Below are 18,866 nucleotides of genomic sequence, written 5' to 3' on the forward strand. Positions count from 1 at the left end.
CTTTCTACAGACATTCCCTATGTTGGGGACTTCCCTGGCGGTCCAGTGGTTAAGACTCTGCGCTCCCAATGCAGGGGGCATGGGTTCGATCCCTGGTCCGAGAACTGAGATCCTGCATGCCACAGGGCGTGGCCAGCAAAAAAAAGAAAAAAAGAAAAAGAAATTCCCTACGGTAATTTTTTTAATCTGTTAAATTAAGCAGAGTAGATTGCTGGTGCTTTGCAGACAGAACCTTCCATCAGCATGAAGCATGGTCTGGGGACGAGTCAGTGTCACGTGAGGTAATGACAGAAGTGGCGGCTGGGAACCAGAAGGGGAAAGCGTGGGCGATCGACCACCGACAGCAGCTAGAGCATGAGAACGAAAGCCCTAGCTCTCCACAGAACACCATTTTCTTTCCCTCCACTGGAAGCTTGGTACAGGTTTGCAAAACCACAGGACGTTTCAAGGCAAAACCAGAGCGTGACGAGGGATGTGTGGACCGGAAACTTCAAAAGTGAAAGTCTCTTCGAACAGAAAAAGCCTGGGGGGGGGGGGCAGGTCAGCGTGGTATACCACGGCCTCTGGGGGTGGGGTGGGTTCAGCTGACTTTTTTTCCTCTTTGCATTATTTTATTGTTTCTGGATTTTCTGTGATGAGTTTAAGGGTGGAGAAAGATATTGTATTGTTTAAAAAGGTGTGATGCACTAGGGATGAAACAACACTAGGAGATTGTATCTTAGGTATCCCCGCGCCACTGCTGCAGCAGATAAAAGGGAATTTGAAAAGTGTGAAGCTCCGGGTCATTCTCCCTGTGGGCCACTTGATGTGCTGATGCCCACGTGCCGTCCCGCACCATCCCGTGCCTGGGGCTCAGCCTGACAGCCGGAATATCGAACTGGTGACGACAAAACCCCTGCAGGAGCCACAGGAACGCCTTGAGTGATGCCTCAAACTCAACAGCAAATTTCACCACGTGGGCTCACTGGGGCAGGTGGGCCTGGAGGACACTGACCCAGGTGACTTAATCCCAAAGACCTCAAACGTAGACTCTGGCATTTCCTCCAGAGCAGGCTGGGTAGACAGTCACAGAGAGATACCAACAGGCTGACAGAAGTTCTTTAGATGTCTTCAAATTTTTGCCCATATGTCCATAAACACACACACACACACATTCACCTGGGTCATTTTTCATAGACATCTGTGTGAGTGTGCATGTGTATAAAATTGGAAGTAACTCATAATGTCAGAAAGTGATGAGTTGGAGATGGTGGGAACAGGGGTGATCATAGTTTCTTCTCTGCTCTATACTGAATTACTCAAGTTTAAAAAGTTGGGGACTTCCCTGGCGGTCCAGTGGTTAGGACCCCGCGCTTTCACTGCCAAGGGCAAGGGTTCAATCCCTGGTTGGGGAACTAAGATCCCGTGTGCCTTGTGGAGTGGCCAAAAAAATCAATACAATAAAATAAAAATATAGGTTATGTGTAATTAACTTGTTTAACCACTAGCTTGACATCGTGGTATTTGACACCATAACTTGAGATCTTGAGAAGGTTTTTAAAAAAAAAATTAAAAGGATGCATGGAGAATAAGATATGACTGTTCTAATAACTTGTTTGCATGATAACCTCCTCTTTACCACGAAAGACGCCAGTGGGTTTATTACACAGACATGTTGCTGCTGCTTTCTTCTCAGTCCCTCCCTTGGGTGGAGGTGACCAGGGGCTACAGAGAAATAAAATATCCCCAACTAGTAAAAGGGAGCAGACAACATCTAATCATAGGGGCAGAGAGCTATTTAGCAAGGACTACTCACTGTGCTGGGCACTTTTCTAGCACATTCTTATCCTGACGAGAAAGGGGCTATGTGACCTCATCCCATCACGGCCCCTCATTTCCAGGAGCCACACTTTAAATTGACACGTACTCCTTCCTCTCTACTGTCAAGGTTCCCATCTTGCTAGAGGATGTCTTCTGCTTTTTCTTTTTTCAAGAAATTTTATATTCCATCAACCTCATTTTCCATTTTCTGTTTAAGAGTCTTTGGAAGAACAGCTTCGGACCACTCAGTGGTTGTGCCTCCCCAGCCAGCGGCCTGAGCTCCGCAGTCTTCAGTAGGGAGCCGCTGGGCAGGCACAGAGGGCATCAGTGAGCCTTCAGACTGGTCTGCGACCTCGGGTTGAGTGGCAGTGAACTTGGGAGCCCGAGCATCCATTCACCCCGACGTTGCTCCAGGGTTTCAGCCTTTTCAGCAGTGGCCTGCTCTTCCTTTTCAGGCTCTTCTGGATCCCTGCAGAAGCCGAGATCAGGCATGATCTCCCCGGGTGCTCACGGGAGATGGTACCACGCATGCGCAGGACATCCCAGGAGAGCATCCACCGTGTCAGCCCCGCTGGGGAAGCTCCGTTGTTGTTGCAGGGATGGCGCAGAGGAGAGTCTGCTACACACAGCAACGGTAGGCAGGTTAACACGAGAGCCTCTGGGAGAGGATGGTGGTCAGCGCCGGAATCAGTAACCACCAGAAGTCGTGGTGCCTGGAAGGCTGCCTGGATCTGGGAAGCGAAGGTTCCAGGAGTGAAAGAGCCAGAAATAGAAGTAGCTCTGGCGGCAGTGACAGACTTCAGCACAGCTCACCGGTCAGTCTTCTGGAGGACATGACACTGACATCGGCTGGGTTTTCAGTGGCAACCATGGCACAAGCTGCCGGCAGAAGCTTCTCCCCTGTTCTCTTCAGATTTATGATGTAGATGCTGTCACTTTTCCTTCTGTAGATGGACCGATCCATTTGGAAGTCAAGGTTGGTGCCTCCTAACTGGGTTCCTGCTGCAAAGAATTTGAAGACATCCTCCTTTTTCACTTGCAGGACATCAAGGACTCCGGACATCGTGGAAATTTCCCTTTAAGTAATGATGGGAATCTAGAACAATGCCTTATGGACCCCTCCCTGGGTAGTGCAGAAAGGCTAGAGAATTTATTCTTGAAAAAGAACACTGACTCTGTAAACTCAGGATACCTGGGGAGATGCCTGGATGTTCTGCTAAGAGGTGGAGGGCAGGGAAGGGTGTCCGTGAATCCTGCCTCACCCACTTACCAGCTGTGTGAGGTTGGGAAGGTTACCGAACCTCTCTGTGCCTCCCATTCCCCAAGTGTGAAACGATGATGATGACAAGAGCAACTATTTCCTAGGGTTACTGTGAAGATGCAGTGAGTTAAGTCTCATAGAGCAACTGGAACAGGGCATGGTGCAAAGTAAGGGCGTTACCACTGGTTTTTACTGTTAACTGAAAACAAAACAAAACAAAACAAGGGGCATTTGATAGTTGTTGCCTAGCACACAGTAGGTGCTTAAAAGATATTTCTTGAATGAACAAATGGGAAATTTGGCTTCTAGTGAGAAAAAAAAATCCTTGGATTGTGGATTCTTGAAATGAGGTACCAAACAACTCAGCACGAATCAGGGTTCAGAGGGACATTGCTCTAAATTCCAAGCCAGCCAACTACAGGGGAAACGATAAAAACAGAACACTGGTTGCTCACTGCCTTGAAAGGGAGAGTGGTTCCCTGGGATGACTTCATGAAAAGGACACGATTAGCCTTGACCTGGGGTTTATTTACTTCACAAATTAAGCAGTCCCGGCTGGCACTGGAGCCGTGCTCCTTGCCAGGCCTGATGGCAGAAGGGATTTTCTGAATGGCTAATTAAAATGAAGCAGGCGATGCCCAGCTATCACTTCTAATTGTGCTGGGCTTTGAAAAGACTTGCAGGGCTCAGGAACAGAAACTTTGATTTCTTTTTTTTGAGTAAGTTGGAAGACACACCTAGGAAGCAAACACTAAGTTAAGTTACCACGAATGGCTCACAGGCAAAATGTTATTTGGTCTCATAATATTTTCGATGGGCCTAAAGGCGTTGAATAGTGATAATTTTGATAAGCACAGATTAATAACTAGGGTTCCGTTTTTTATAATGGGCAGGCTTGGAACATTCCAGCCACATTCTTCTGAAAGCTGTCTCATTTTGAGCAGTTGGGTACCTTGTTTCTGGAATTCATGTCCTAGGAGTGTTTTCCCCTAGAAATCAGACATGCCACTTACTCAAGAAATTTTTTTTTGAGTGTTGACTGTATCAATTTTACATTAAATAACGTATGTATGTTAGTGAGTGCAGTCAAACCTTGCAAACAGGTTTACCAGACTCTTGATGGTGGTGCTTCTGGGAGACGAGATCAGAGGTGGTGTATGATATTTTTTTACAATATGCATGCATTACTTTAGTAAGCAGGGAAAAACCCGCAGAGAGATAAACATAAGCTCAGCTTCCGTGATTTGAGATGGGGCGGAGCAGGCTGCAGGGTCGGGGGCAGGGTTGTGATTTCTGAGTTCAGAGCAACACCCGTCCCAGCTCTGGCTGAGGGGCAGGCCACCTTGCCCCGATAACCAGCCGTCCCTCCTCTCTGCTTCCTAGTGAAAGGCAAGCTTGATAACCAATCAGAAGGGGCATTTTTGATTGACTCCCCAAATTCCTACCTTAAATCCTGCCCGTTGTCGTCGGATGAGACATCGTCCACGTGGATCTGGTCACAGTCCTGTAGAGAGTTTGGCAAAAGAGAAAAAGGGAGAAGTGTGACTGGTGAAGCTGATGCAGCCTTTAAGAGTTGGTTTCATAAGCTGAGGGGTGAAGGAGCACTGGACTGGGAGTCGGAGTCCTGAATTCTAGTCCAAACTTTGCCACTAAAGGTCAGGTGACCTTGGGCTAAGTCTCATCCTCTTTTGCCTTTGGCTGTAAGGGGTGGTGGTGGTGGCCGTATAATTTATCATGCAAACCTAGATAATTCTGCAATGTAAAGGGGGCTGCTATCAGCGTTACATTAGGAGGACAGGCACAAAATAGGACCTGTCTCCCTCTGCACCCAGGTACACTAGGACCTATGGTTACCATGGCCATATGGTGGAAGCCTTTCACTATTCAAAGTGTTTCCTCTGCTTGGAATGCTCTTCTGCTTTCATCTGCTTAGCGAACCTTGTGTTCTTCAAGCATTGGCTTCAGGAGGTACCCCCTGCCCAAGTCCCCTTGTGTGTCCCACGATCTGTGACCATCATTTATCAAGCGTTACTATGTGCCAGGCACCATTCCAAGGGTTTGCCATTCAATGGACTCCAATAACATGCTGCTTTCCACCACCCATACATCTCTCAGTTCTCTTTGGAGAAATGCCGTAACACATGGGAGTTAAGACTGAGGGGAAGGGATGATGTAGGTGGGCACATGACCCAGGCTCAACCAATCAGAGAGACCCAGGGTCCCTCTGGCCACAGTGATTAGTTCAGAGATGAGTGTGTGGCCTCAGCTGGACCAATGAGAACCAGTCCTGGGACTTCTGGGAAAGAGGAGCTCTCCTTTCCCTAGAGCTGCTGGATGGTGAGATTAAGCCTGGGGCTGTTAGAGGAAAGTAGGTCTGGGAGTTGGAGAGAGGGATGAGGCCCTGGTCACACTGTTTGCTCCTCTGGATCCAGCCACAACTGAGACAAGCCCACCCTGACTACTATGGTAGGTATGATAGTCCCCGCAAAACATCCCTGTCCTAATCTCAGGAAACGTATACAGAAAAAGGAACTTTGCAGATGTGATTAAGTTAAAGATCTTGAGATGGGGAGATTATCCTGGATTTTCCAGGTGGGACCCCAAATGTAATTACAAGGGTCCTTGTAAGTAAGAGGCAGAGGGGTATTTGACGACAGAGAGGAGAAGGGAACTGGAGTGAGGTGCTTGGAAGATGAAGGCAGAGGCCGCAAGCCAAGGAATACAGGCGGCCACCAGAAGCCGAAAATGGCGAAGAAACATATTCTCCCTTCAAAGCCTCCAGAAGAAACCAGCTCTGCCAACATCTTCAGCCCAGTGAAATTGATTTTGGACATCGATCTCCAGAACTGTGTTGTTTTAAGCCACTAAGTGTGTGGTAAATTGGTACAGCAGCCGTAGGAGACGAATACACGGATTTTTCCATTTAAGTGAGTGGAGATGGATTTCTCTCAGTTTGCAACCAAGAGGCAAGTGGTGCAACAGCCCCCAAGGAAGCCTGTGCTCTCTACCTCCATCAGAGAGTCCATTCAGATGATCGGTCCATAAGGCAAACATCGTGAGCACGCTGTGCCTGCCCCCCGACGGTACTGGTTAGAGCTCAGGCTCTGGAATTGGATCGCCTGGGTAACCACTTGAGCAAGTGACTTAACCACCCCGAATCTCAGAGATCAGTTTGGCAAATGGAGATAACAACAGAACCTGCTTCACAAGGTTGACAAGAGGAGAAGGGTCTGGCTACATAAATGTTAGTTTTGATTACTGTGTTAAGATTTGTAAACATCCACGTTTTGGTTTGCAGAACAATTTCAGGGGGCAGCTATCTCCTTCGCAAAGACTGCTAGAGAGAGGAGATGCACGTGGAACTTTGAGCTTGACCTCTGAGAGAAAAACTGGTTGTAACATCTCTGGGCCCTTGATGGGAGGAGAGAAGCTGGGGAAAAAAAATGGTGTTGTCGACATTTTGAGCAGATCTCTTTTTACACAAGGAAGAGGCTTGAGTTTATCTTTGAGAACAAGAGTTTTACTGGGGGATGATAGGACCACCTTCCCTCCATTGGTTTTTAAAGATACACAAAGGTAACTTAGTTGTTATGGAGATGTGGGGGTAGAGCAGGTGGGGACAGTGGCATTTGGGGCAGCCTGGGTTGTTTTTTGGGGATTAAGGTTGGAACGTGGAAGAAGGGGTGGTGTGCCCGCTGACCCCTCTCTGGCCCCCCTGAATGAGCTTTGGACTGGAAGGTGGTTTGCTGGATCCTCTGGATTGGAAAGAGGTTTGTTTCCAGAGTCCCTGGCACACTGTGCCCACAGCTCTGTGGCGGTGACAAAGTGGGACTCAGGGTCCTGCTGCACGGCACCTCACGTGTCTGTGGGCCTGGCACAGCACCCGGGCGTGGGCAACGGTGTGCTCTGACAGGTCTGACAGCAGGCAGGCCTACCCAGAGGCTTCCTAGGGGTCAGCCATGGGCAAATGGTAGCCAGAGCAAAGGGCAAAGAACATGGCAGACGCTCAGTGGTGACCCCAACTGAGAAACTCTTTGGATAGTACTGGAAAAAAACTAGGTGGGGGGCACTGAGTGACCAGACATCTGGTTTACACCTAAACCTTTTTTGCTGTATTCCATATTTCCTTTCTTTCCATGCACCCAGGATTCTAACGTCTTGGTGGTATAATTGATCCCCCTCCCTGAGAGGGTGTGTCCTTTCCTAAATAGTTGAGCACGATGGTACGGCCCCAACTGGAAGAGTCGATAGTCACATTACCTAATACAGTAGACATTAGCCACACGTGGTTCTTCATAGTTAGATTCAATTAAAATTAACCAGAATAGAAAATTCAGTTCCTTAGGCCTATTTCAAGTGCTCAATAGCCAAATGGAGCCAATGGCTACCATACTGGATGGTGCACGTTTTCCATCATTGCAGAACATTCTATTGGACAGTGCAGCTCTGGAGGGATAAAGAAACGAGGTTGACAATTTCTCTGCTGTGTTGATAGGTCCAATTAAGGAAGAACTTGCAAGCTGGCATGGAGACGTATCTCATGGGCTTAAAACGTTAAAACATTTTTTGGAACAATAGCCATCTCTCTCTCTCCCCCTTTCCTCCCTCCCTTCTCGCTCTTCTTGTTCTCCCTCTTTCTCTGTCTCTCTAGATTTTCAGCTACTTTGAGAATTTACATGCTCTGGCAATGCAGGGCTTGTATTCTTCTATCCTGAGAATCCTTAGCCTTGACATCCATCTCCACTCCTCCGCAGCCTCTACTGGGTTTTCCTCACTTTACCTTACCTGGTTACTTGGCCCCTGTGGGCATCCTAGTTTGAAACCTCTGATCCAGAGCAATCTCATATACATGGAAGGATCCTAGGGCCAGCAATCCTAACAGGTTAATGAAAACTGTATTTAAAAGCCAGTGCTGACTTTGGAGACCCAGGCACTGAGGAAAAATTAATAGCAGATTTCCCCCCAGTCCATTTGCTTTGCCTGAAATTGGAAAAACACCTCCCCGTGGCCCCCAGGCCTTCCCTCAAGCTTGAAAGCTGCTCTGGGGGGTCACCAGGGCTCAGGCCCCTGGGCAGGGTTCCCTGTGCTTTCCCTGATGTCAGGGGAAAGGTATGTGGGGAGGCTCTGTTTTTCTCATTTGCGAGGGGATCGTCAGGGGTGCTAAAGTGTGACAACAGTAGCGATCACATTTCGGGCTTAATAAAATACCATGACGCTCAGCTAGACACTACCTCATACAACACCAGCTGACCTGGATTGAGTTACCCGCTGAGCCAGCACCGAGGAGGGTGGGACAATGCCGAGGACACAAAGTTGGGGCTGGGCCCTGGGGGAAGAGGATCATATGCCCCTCAACTGCGCTGCATGGGGGGCAGGCCTCTCAAAGGATGCCAGCTTCTCACGGCCCAGGGTGCTTCTGGCCTCTCTGGAGTCAGAGTGTGACTATCATGGGGGTGGGGTGGGGGTTGGAGCGGGACCACCCGCCCAAGACAGAGGATGGGTTCCTGTGGCCTTGGCATTGGTGAGGCGCAGTGGGGCTGAGGAATGGACACTTTCTGACCCAGAGAAACACCTGCAAAGAGTCTCGTGCAAGGATGTCCAGCATCCCAGTGAGAAACTGCAAACACCTGCAGTTCCCTCGATTGGATCATGGTGGAATGAACTGTGGTATATCCATTCAGGGGATCCTACCTGGCAGCTCAGAAGAAAGAGGGAGATAGTTATGTTAGCACATGGAAATGTTTCCAAGACATCCTACAGTGCAAAAAGCAGCAGACTGGAGAATGAGACATCCAGTATCACACATGTTGATATTTACAAAAAACAATTAAAAACAAAACAAGGTGTTATCTATGAATGTATCCATATACATAAATGGAAATAGAAAGATGTGGATGCTCACACATCCGACTGGGAACAGTAATTCCATCTGGGAAGGCACTGGCTTTGGGTTAGTGGTCAAAGGAGGCTTTAACCTTACTGAAATGCTCTGCTTTCCTTTCCTTCCTTTCTCCCTCCCTCCCTCCCTGTTTCCTTCCTTCCCTCCTTCCTTCCTGTACAAGGAGAATATGGACATATACTGCTTTTGAAAAATAAAGTATCTCCATGGGGAGGAGAGGAGAAGGCAGGATCTAATACTGGAGGACAGAGGCCAGCAACATATAGCCTCTGACTGGCTCCCAATATGCCGGGGTCTGTGCTCAGCACTTCACATAGATTAACGGGAATACTACTGTCATTCATCTTATACAGGAGAAAATGAGGTGAGAGAAGTACAGGAACAGGTCTGTTATGAGCTGAATTGTGTCCCCTCAAAAGATGTTGCAGTCCTAACCCCAGTACCTGGGAATGTGACCTTATTTGGAAATAGGGTCTTCACTGATGAGCAAGTTAAGATGGGGTCATGAGGGTGGGCCCTCATCCAGTATGACTGATGTCCTGATAAAAAAGGGAAATCTGGACACAGAGACAGGTATGCACACAGGGAGAACATCATGTGACCATGAGGGCAGAGGTGGGGTGATAGGTCTACAAGCCAAGGAATGTCTCGGAGAAGGTAGGAGAGAGGGGCAAGGAGCAGATTCTCCCTGAGAGCCTTCAGAAGGAGCCAACCCTGCCAACATCTTGACCTTGAACTTCTGGTCTCAAGACCTGCAGGACAGGAAGTTTCTGTTGTTTAAGTCACCCAGTCTGGGTACTTTGTTACCCCAGAAAACTTCCGAGGCCATGCAATGAGGGTGAGGAGGAGCCCAGTAGGCTGTCTGCCTCCAGAGTCTGTGCTTGCAAAGATCCATCCATCCTAAGACTAACTTATAAAAATGCCTTCTTTGGGCTCGGAACAGCATCAGAGGATGCTTGGGTCAAGAAAGGGGAGGTAGGGCTTCCCTGGTGGCGCAGTGGTTGAGAATCCGCCTGCCAATGCAGGGGACATGGGTTCGAGCCCTGGTCTGGGAAGATCCCACATGCCGCGGAGCGGCTGGGCCCGTGAGCCATGGCTACTGAGCCTGCGCGTCCAGAGCCTGTGCTCCGCAACGGGAGAGGCCATGACAGTGAGAGGCCCGTGCACCGCGATGAAGAGTGGCCCCCGCTCGCCGCAACTAGAGAAAACCGGCGCACAGAAACGAAGACCCAACACAGGCAAAAATAAAGAAATAAATTTAAATTCATTAAAAAAAAAAAAAAAAAAAAGAGGGGAGGTTTCGGTTCTAACCTGACTCTTGTCCTCATGGTACTTCTTATGTCCCCAGAAAAGAGAGGCCCCTCTGCTGCTCCCACCATGGTCCAAGCCATCATTACCTGCCACCTACACCAGAGGGTGGCAAACTATGACCTGGGGGCTAAATCTGGCCTGCCCACTGTTTGTGTAAATAAAGTTTTATTGGAACACAGCCATGCTCATTCATTTACATACTGTCTAGGGCTGATTTTGTCCTACAACGGGAGAACTGAGTAGTTGAGACAGAGACAGCCTGTGCCGCAGAGCTTAAAATATTTACTCTCTGGCTCCTTACAGAAAAAGTTAACTGAGCCCTGACTCAGACTATTACAGTCACCTCCTCACTCTCCCTACTTCTACCCTGTCTACCCCCCATCTTGCCAGCCTAGTCTCCATCCAGCAGCCAGAGGGATCCTGCTAAACCCTAAGTCAGATCCTGTCCCTCCCCTGCCCCAAACCCCATAATGGCTCCTACCTCCCTACAAGTGAAAACACAGGCCTCACCATGACTTGGGCCCCACTTGTCTGCACACCCTCCCACTCATCACTCTCCCCCCACCATCTCCCAGCCCTCTCTCACTGCACTGCAGACACAGCAGCCCCTGCTCGTCCTTCAACAACCCTCATGCTCTTGCCCTAGGGCCTTTGCATTTACTGTTCCTTCTGTTTTGAATGCTTTTCCCTTCTCCTTCCATCTATCAAAAGCCTGCGAAGGTTTGCTGATGTCACTGCCTTTGTAAAAACTGCTCCAACTCTATGCCATGTCAGGACAAATGTTTCTGTGCTTCCACACTTTGTGGGGCCTGTAGGGTTAATCTAGGCCTGATATAATGGCCAATTTCTTCTTTCATCTGCTAAACTGGGAAACCCTAAAGGTAGTGCCTTTTTTTTTTTTTTAAACTGTTTTTTGCAAGGTCAGAGAGTACAGCAGTTAAGAGCACAGACTCTGGGATCTGGGTCAAATTCTGACTCTGCTTACTAACAGAATGGACTTGGACAAGGTTCTCATCTTCGTGACTCTCAACTTCCTTGTCTGTAATTGAGCTATAGAATGCTACTGCCCACATAGGGTTTTGTAAGGATTGGATGAATCAATACAGGTAAAGCATTTTGAAAAGTCCCTCGCCCACAGAAAATGCCACATACACGTTTGCCTTAATCATCACTAGTATTACTATTTTGAATTCCATAGGCCCAAACTGAATTGAGTTCACCACTGAAAGAGGTTTATGGATGGTCAGCTCTGCTGATGAAGCAATTTAGAAGCAAAGCAGGACATTGCAGTCTTCAGTCCAAATTCCAAAGACACGTCAGGATGCTACACATTAATGCATCTCAGGAAGCGGGGCGGGAGAGAACTAGGGTAGAGACATTCAGTTTCACACGTCCCTGATGTTGTAGTTGGCCTTCAAATGCCCATCCCTAGGCTCCAGTGCCAGCCCTATTTCCTAGGTGTGTGATCTTGGGAAAGTTACTAGACACCTGTGAGTCTTCAGTTTTTTGTTTTTTTTTGTAATAAACTTTTTTTGGGGTGCTGCATCAGGTCTTCATTGCTGCGCGCGGGCTTTCTCTAGGTGCAGCGAGCGGGGGCTAATCTTCATTGTGGTGCGCGGGCTTTTCTTGTTGCGGAGCACGGGCTCTAGGCGCGAGGGCTTCAGTAGTTGTGGTGCATGGGCTCAGTAGTTGTGGTTTGTGGGCTCTAGAGCGCAGGCTCAGTAGCTGTGGCGCACGGGCTTAGTTGCTCCGTGGCATGTGGGCTCTTCCCAGACCAGAGCTCGAACCCGTGTCCCCTGCAATGGCAGGCAGATTCTTAACCACTGCGTCACCAGGGAAGTCCCTGTAGTAAACTTTTAATTTTAGAATAGTTTTAGATTTACAGAAAAATTGTGAATACAGTAGAGTGATCCCATATATCCCACACCCAGTTTCTTTTATTGTTAACATCTTATATTCAAATAGTATATTTGTCACAGCTAATAAATATCACTATATTATTATTAACTGATGTCAATTCTTTATTCAGCTTTTCTACTGCCATCCTTTTTCTCTGTCAGGATCCCATCTGGGGTACCACATTACATTTTGTCATCTTGTTTCTCTAGGTTCTTCTGGGCTGTGATAGTTTCTCAGACTTTCCTTGGTTTTAGTGACAGTTTAAAGGAGTATTAGTCATTTGCAGAATGTCTCAGCTGGGATTTGTCTGATGTTTTTCTCATGGTTAGACTGTAGTTATGGGTTTTGGTGAGGAAGATCACAGAGGTAAAAGTGCCACTCTCATCACGTCACATCAAGGGTACATACTATCAACATGACATCACTGTTGATGTTGACCTTGATCACCTGGCTCAGGTAGTGTTCCTCAGGCTTCTCTACTGTAAAGTTACTCTCCCCCCACCTTTCCATAGCATACTCTTTGGAAGGAAGAAACTATGCAAAGCTCACAGTAAAGGGTAGAGTATCTACATAAATTATTTTGAATTTTTCTGTATGGGAGATTTGTCTGTCCTCCCCCACTTATTTATTCAATCATTTATCTGTGTCAGTATGGATTCATGGGTACTTATTTTATATCTTGGGTTGAATACTATGTTATTTGTTTCAGTACTCAAAGTGTTCCAGCTCTGGCCACTGGGAACCCTTCTAGTCAGCACTTGTGTCCCTTTAACATACCCCATCATCATGGGGTTTTTTGAGCACTCCTTTAGTTTTTGGTATGGTAAGATGCTCCATGTTTATCATGTAACTTCTCTGTCCAAGCCCTAGAATCAGTCACTTCTCCCAGGAGTCCTGGTTCCTTTCACTGGAAAATGGTGTTTTGAAGCCAAGATCTGGATGCTGGATGTGCTAGTTGCTGCAGGAGTATCATTGCTCCTGGTCCCTCTTGGGCAACAGACCAAGGTCTCCAGGATTTTAAAAAAATATTTATTTATTTATTTATTTATTTGGTTGTGTGAGGTCTTAGTTGCAGCAGGCAGACTCCTTAGTTGTGGCAGTCTCCTTAGTTGTGGCTCATGGACTCCTTAGTTGTGGCTTGCCGGCTCCTTAGTTGCGGCATGCATGTGGGATCTAGTCCCCTGGCCAGGGATTGAACTCAGGCCCCCTGCATTGGGAGTGCAGAGTCTTAACCACCATGCCACCAGGGAAGTCCTGGATTTAAAAAAAAATTATGAAATATGGGTAATGAATCCACTTGCAGCGTCCCATCTTTCATAGCGATGACAGCGATTTATCCTTTTGTCATGTGCTCAAAGTCCAGATTTAGTTTCAAGGTAACATTAGTCTCCTGAAATGCATGAGAGAGCATCCCACCTTTTCTTTGCTCTGCAGTTTGTGCAGGATGCGATTTATTTATCCTTTCCTTGAACGTTTGGTGGAACTCTTGTTTAAAATGAGCTGGACGTGGTGCCTTTGTTAGAGCTGTACACCTTTAACTACGATTTCAATTTCTCATGGTCACTGGTTTATTTATTTAAAACATTTTCCCCTGGGTTAATTTTGATAATTTACATCTTTCTGAAAAGGGTCAATTTCATCCAGGTTTTCAAGTTCATTGGAACAATATTGCTCATGGTATTCTCATAATTAAAAAAAAAAAAAGAATCTCCCCTGAACCTATAATAATGTCCACCCTTTCATTCTGGATGTTGGTTACTGATCTCTTCTTCTCCCTCTTTTTTTTTTTCTTTTTCACGCTTGCCAAAGGCTTTCTACCTTAATGATCTTTTCAATTACCAGTTCTTATTAATTTTCCTGGTTTTCTAATAAATGTAATTTAAGGCTGTCTGGATCAGCCTTTGCCTGCACCCCATAGGTTTTGATCCTTAGTATTCTCATCCTTGTTTCTGAACAGTAAGCCCGGTGACAAGTACCCATCAAAATCCGTCCTGATTATGCTGGTGACAGCCAGGGTTTTCCCAACCTGCTCTGCTGTGGTCTGAGCCCATTACTTTTTGTCCTTGGCTGCCTGGAGACACGAATGCAGAAAGGAAATTGTTGACAAATTTGCTTTAGAAAAATGACTCTTATCCAAGCCCAGATGGACTCCCTGCCCACTCCTTCTCCTTCAAAGCAGGTACATCGGGGGCTTCCCTGGTGGCGCAGTGGTTGAGAGTCCGCCTGCTGATGCAGGGGATACGGGTTCGTGCCCCGGTCCAGGAAGATCCCACATGCCGCGGAGCTGCTAGGCCCATGAGCCATGGCCGCTGAACCTGCACGTCCAGAGCCTGGCTCCGCAACGGGAGAGGCCACAACAGTGAGAGGCCCAAGTACTGCAAAAAAAAAAAAAAAAAAAAAAACCAAAAAAAACCCACAAAGCAGGTATATTTTAAAAGTGAGAGTGCTTAATGCTGCCTCTAGACTAGCCAGAGAGGGGCCTGCTCCCTGGGAGGGAAACCTGGGCTGTCTTTCTCGTGTTGTTTAAATGTTTAACTTATCTGAAGAGCACTAAACAGGCTGTGGCCTGTGTTGCATTAATGGTCAGTTGGGCAGGACGTCTTGGAGAGCAGCTCAGCGCTGACACGGTGAAATATTATTCTCCCTGACAGCTCCTGCAGAACCGTAAATCAGACGTTTAGCCATCAGGCCCAGGTGTCAGGAAGGCAGCTACAGCCTGCCCAGATTCCAGCCACTTCTGAGTCCCTCCAGCATGATCCTTCCCAAAGCTCTGGCAGCATCTTGAAACGCTCCCCCTCCAGCCCACCCTCCAGCCTGGCCATACCTGATTCAGGCCAGGGATACCTTCTGTCAAAACCTTTAGGTTGTTCTTGTTTCTTATGAAGGACTCTTTTCTTCCATCCACTCTGTGGACCCGTATTCCTTCTCGGACCCGTATTCCTTCTCCAATTCACTGTTCATCTCAAAACTGTATCTTTGGGACTTCCCTGGTGGTGCAGCGGTTAAGAATTCACCTGCCAATGCAGGGGACACGGGTTCCATCCGTGGTCTGGGAAGATCCTACATGCCGCGGAGCAGCTAAGCCCGTGCGCCACAACTACTGAGCTTGAGCTCTTAGAGCCCATGAGCCACAACTACTGCACCTGCGCGCCTAGAGCCCTAGAGTCCATGCTCCACAGCAAGAGAAGCCACCGCAATGAGAAGCCCGCACACTGCAACGAAGAGTAGCCCCTGCTTGGGGGCAACTAGAGAAAGCCCGCGCACAGCAACTAAGACCCAACGCAGCAAAAAATAAATGAATAAATAAATAAACGTATCTTCCGTGAAAGATAAACGTCCCAGCCTAGAAGTCAGCTTGGCCTGGGATCAGATCTCCACTCTACTCTTACTAGCTCTGTAACCCTTGAAAAATGACCTCCCTGGGCTTCATTCTTCATATGTAAAATAGAGATTAAAAAAGAAAATCTCCCTTTCCGTGGTAGTTGTGAGATTTCAGTGAGAAAATGCACGTGTGATGCTCGGCACAGGGTAAGAGCTCAAGACGTGTCAGCCCTGGGCAAGTTAACCTCTCCGTGGCTCAGTTTTCCCATCTCTGAAATGGGGATACGTAACAGTATCTACCTTCTGTGACTGGTGGAAACGTTAAATGAAGGCATGCAGGTGAGCCCTTTGGGCACTGCCTGGCACACAGTGACCTCTCAGTACATGTCAGCTGTCGCTGTGATTGGGTTTATTATTCTCACCTGTGCCCCCCACTCGGCTTCAACCTCAGTCCACATCCTTCTTTCTAGAAATGCATTCAGATCCTTTGTTTATTGCTTTGTTCCCCTTGCAGGGGGGAAGAGAAGGTGCCGTAGTAGTTTAGTGTGGTTTAGGTTGCTGTTATTTGTGTGACTTCTGTTTTGCATATACGACGTGAAGATGACATGATAATTCACGGAGGAGTTTTTCACCTTTGTCTTCTTCGTTTACACTGGGAATTTCTCCTCCTCTTGCTGTCAGACCTTGCTCATCTTCCTCCAGGCTTCCTGGCTGCACCAATCCTCCCTGCTCTCCTTTTCCCTTTGAACCCACTGTCTACAGCACTGTACAGTCTAGATTTCCTGTTGGGGATCTTCTTTCTCAGCCAGATGGCAATCGTTCTCCTGGGGGAGGCAGCACAGCACAGTGGATACGTGCAAGGGCCCTGGAGCCAGGCTGCCCGGGTCTGAATACTGCCATTGCCAACTGTGTGACCTTGGGCTGTTCGCGCTTAACCTCTCTGTGCCTCAGTTTCTTCATTTGTAAAATGGGTGTTATGGACTGAGTGTTTGTGTCCTCCCCAAATTCATATGTGGAAGCACAAACACTCAGGTGGCTGTATTTGGAGAGCGGGCCTCTAAGGAAGTAATTAAGGTTATGTGAGGTCATAAGGGTGGTGCCCTGATCTGATAGGATTAGTGTTCTAATAAAAAGAGACAGCAGAGCTGGCTAGCACATGCTTTTTCTCTCTCTTTCTCTCTCCCTCTCCTTGTACACACACTGAGGAAAGGCCATGTGCAGACATAGTGAGAAGGTGGCCTCTACAAGCCAGGAAGAGAGCTCTCACCAGAAACCACATTTGCCAGCCCCTTAATCTGGGACTTCTAGCCTCTAGAATGGTAAGAAAATTAATTTCTGTTGTGTTAAGCCATACAATCTGTGATGTTTTGTTATGGGAGCCGGAGCAGACTGAGACAATAGGGACAATAATAGTGAAGATTAAACAAGTTAATACATGTAAACTGAACAAAGCAGTGCCTGGTACCTAGTAAGTACTCAGTAAATGATGTCAGCTGTGATTACTGTTACTTTTTTTTTTTTTTGTACTCGGGCCTCTCTCCATTGTGGCCTCTCCCATTGAGGAGCATAGGCTCCGGACGCGCAGGCTCAGCAGCCATGGCTCACGGGCCCAGCCGCTCCATGGCATGTGGGATCTTCCCGGACCGGGGCACGAACCCCTGTCCCCTGCATCTGCAGGCGGACTCTCAACCACTGCACCACCAGGGAAGCCCCTTTCAAGTGGTTTTGACTGTGACCTTCCATAAGAGCCACATTTTCTATCACACAGAGATGTAAATTACTGAAACATAATTGATATCACTGAGACAATTTTTCTCAAACAATTTTCACCACTACTATTTGTGATGCACCCTATCATACCCCTTTCAATCAACTTTCCTTTTTAAACGTTTAAAACCGTAGCTTCTAATTATTAGGGAAACATAAACTACAATGAGATACCACCTCACACTGGTCAGAGTGGCCATCATTAAATAATCTACAAGTAACACAATGCTGGAGAGGGTGTGGAGAAAGGGAACCCTCCTACGCTGTTGGTGGGAATGTAAATTGGTGCAGCCACGATGGAGAACAGGATGGAGGTTCCTTAAAAAACTAAAAATTCAGTTGCCATATGATCCAGCAATCCCACTCCTGAGCATGTATCGGAGAAAACTCTTAATTTGAAAAGACACATGCACCCCAATGTTCACTGCAGCACTATTTACAACAGCCAAGACATGGAAGCAACCTAAGCGTCCATCAACAGATGAATGGATAAAGAAGTTGTGGTACATATATACAATGGAATACTACTCAGCCATAAAAAAGAATGAAATAATGACATGGTGCAGCAACATGGGTGGACCTAGAGATTACCACACTAAGTGAAGTAAGTCAGACACAGAAGGGCAAATACCATATGATATCACGTATACGTGGAATCTAAAATGTGACACAAATGAACTTATTGACAAAAGAGAAACAGACTCACAGACATATTGATAGAAAACAAATGTAGTCACCAAAGGGGAAATGGGGGGATAACTTAGGAGTTTGGGATTAACAGATACACACCACTATATATAAATTAAACAACAAGGATTTATGTGTAGCACAGGGAACTATATTCAATATCCTGTAATAAACCACAATGGAAAAGAATATGAAAAAAAAATATGTATAACTGAATCACTTTGCTGTACACCAGAAACACAACATTGTGAATCAACTATACTTCAATAAAACAAACAAACAATAAAGCCTTAGTTTCATCCTAAGCAATATCACCTATGAAATCACTTGCATAATGTGCTTAGTCATTTTCCCCCTAAAACACTAATAAGAGAAAAACTGTAAGTTTAACCAAAAAAAGGTTTTTAAAGTAAAAGCAAGTTACATGAAGCCTGGCTTTTGCTGTACGCTAGGTGATCCATAAATGCGGTGCAGCTGATTGACTGCTCTCAAGGGCTTGGTGCAGTGTTTCTCAACGGGGTGCCCCTGGCATTTTGTGTGGAATGATTCCTCGTTGTACAAGGCTGTACAAAGTACTGGGTTATGTGGCATCCCTGGCCCCGACTGCTAGGGGCCAACAGTTCTTTCCCTTCGTGTGATAACCCACACTTCCCTCCCATTTCCAAACTCACCCTCCCCCACTTGACGATAATGAGGTTGCGGACATCGAGAGAGCCTGCTCTCTGAGAACGAGGGAAGACGGGAAAGCGAGGACGCGGCTGTCCCTCGCCTGAATCCGCCCTGTTTTCCCCCCACTCACCTCTTCACGCAGGGGCCGCGAGGATGGATGGCATCGCCTCCCCCGCTGCACACTGAGCCCCGAAATCGAACCCAAGAGCACTGTGCTCCCGGGCACCTCCACTCAGCCGGGGCCGGCCTGGC

The 18,866-nt window shown here is 47.3% G+C and overlaps 1 protein-coding gene and 1 pseudogene across 5 annotated transcripts in view; both read right to left on the reverse strand.

Annotated features, from left to right (window-relative positions):
- Positions 1-18,866, reverse strand: part of EYA2 (EYA transcriptional coactivator and phosphatase 2) — a 251,291-nt gene that overhangs the window by 13,045 nt on the left and 219,380 nt on the right. For all 5 annotated transcript variants that reach the window (XM_067013899.1, XM_059038755.2, XM_067013897.1 and 2 more), the window contains one exon: positions 4,507-4,565. In XM_067013899.1, coding sequence (XP_066870000.1) covers positions 4,507-4,565 — 59 coding nt within the window. The remainder of the gene's footprint in view (positions 1-4,506; positions 4,566-18,866) is intronic.
- On the reverse strand, positions 1,979-2,863 carry LOC131740995 (small ribosomal subunit protein uS2-like; annotated as a pseudogene).

This window comes from Kogia breviceps, chromosome 14, assembly GCF_026419965.1.
Source record: "Kogia breviceps isolate mKogBre1 chromosome 14, mKogBre1 haplotype 1, whole genome shotgun sequence".
Classification (NCBI taxonomy): domain Eukaryota; kingdom Metazoa; phylum Chordata; class Mammalia; order Artiodactyla; family Physeteridae; genus Kogia; species Kogia breviceps.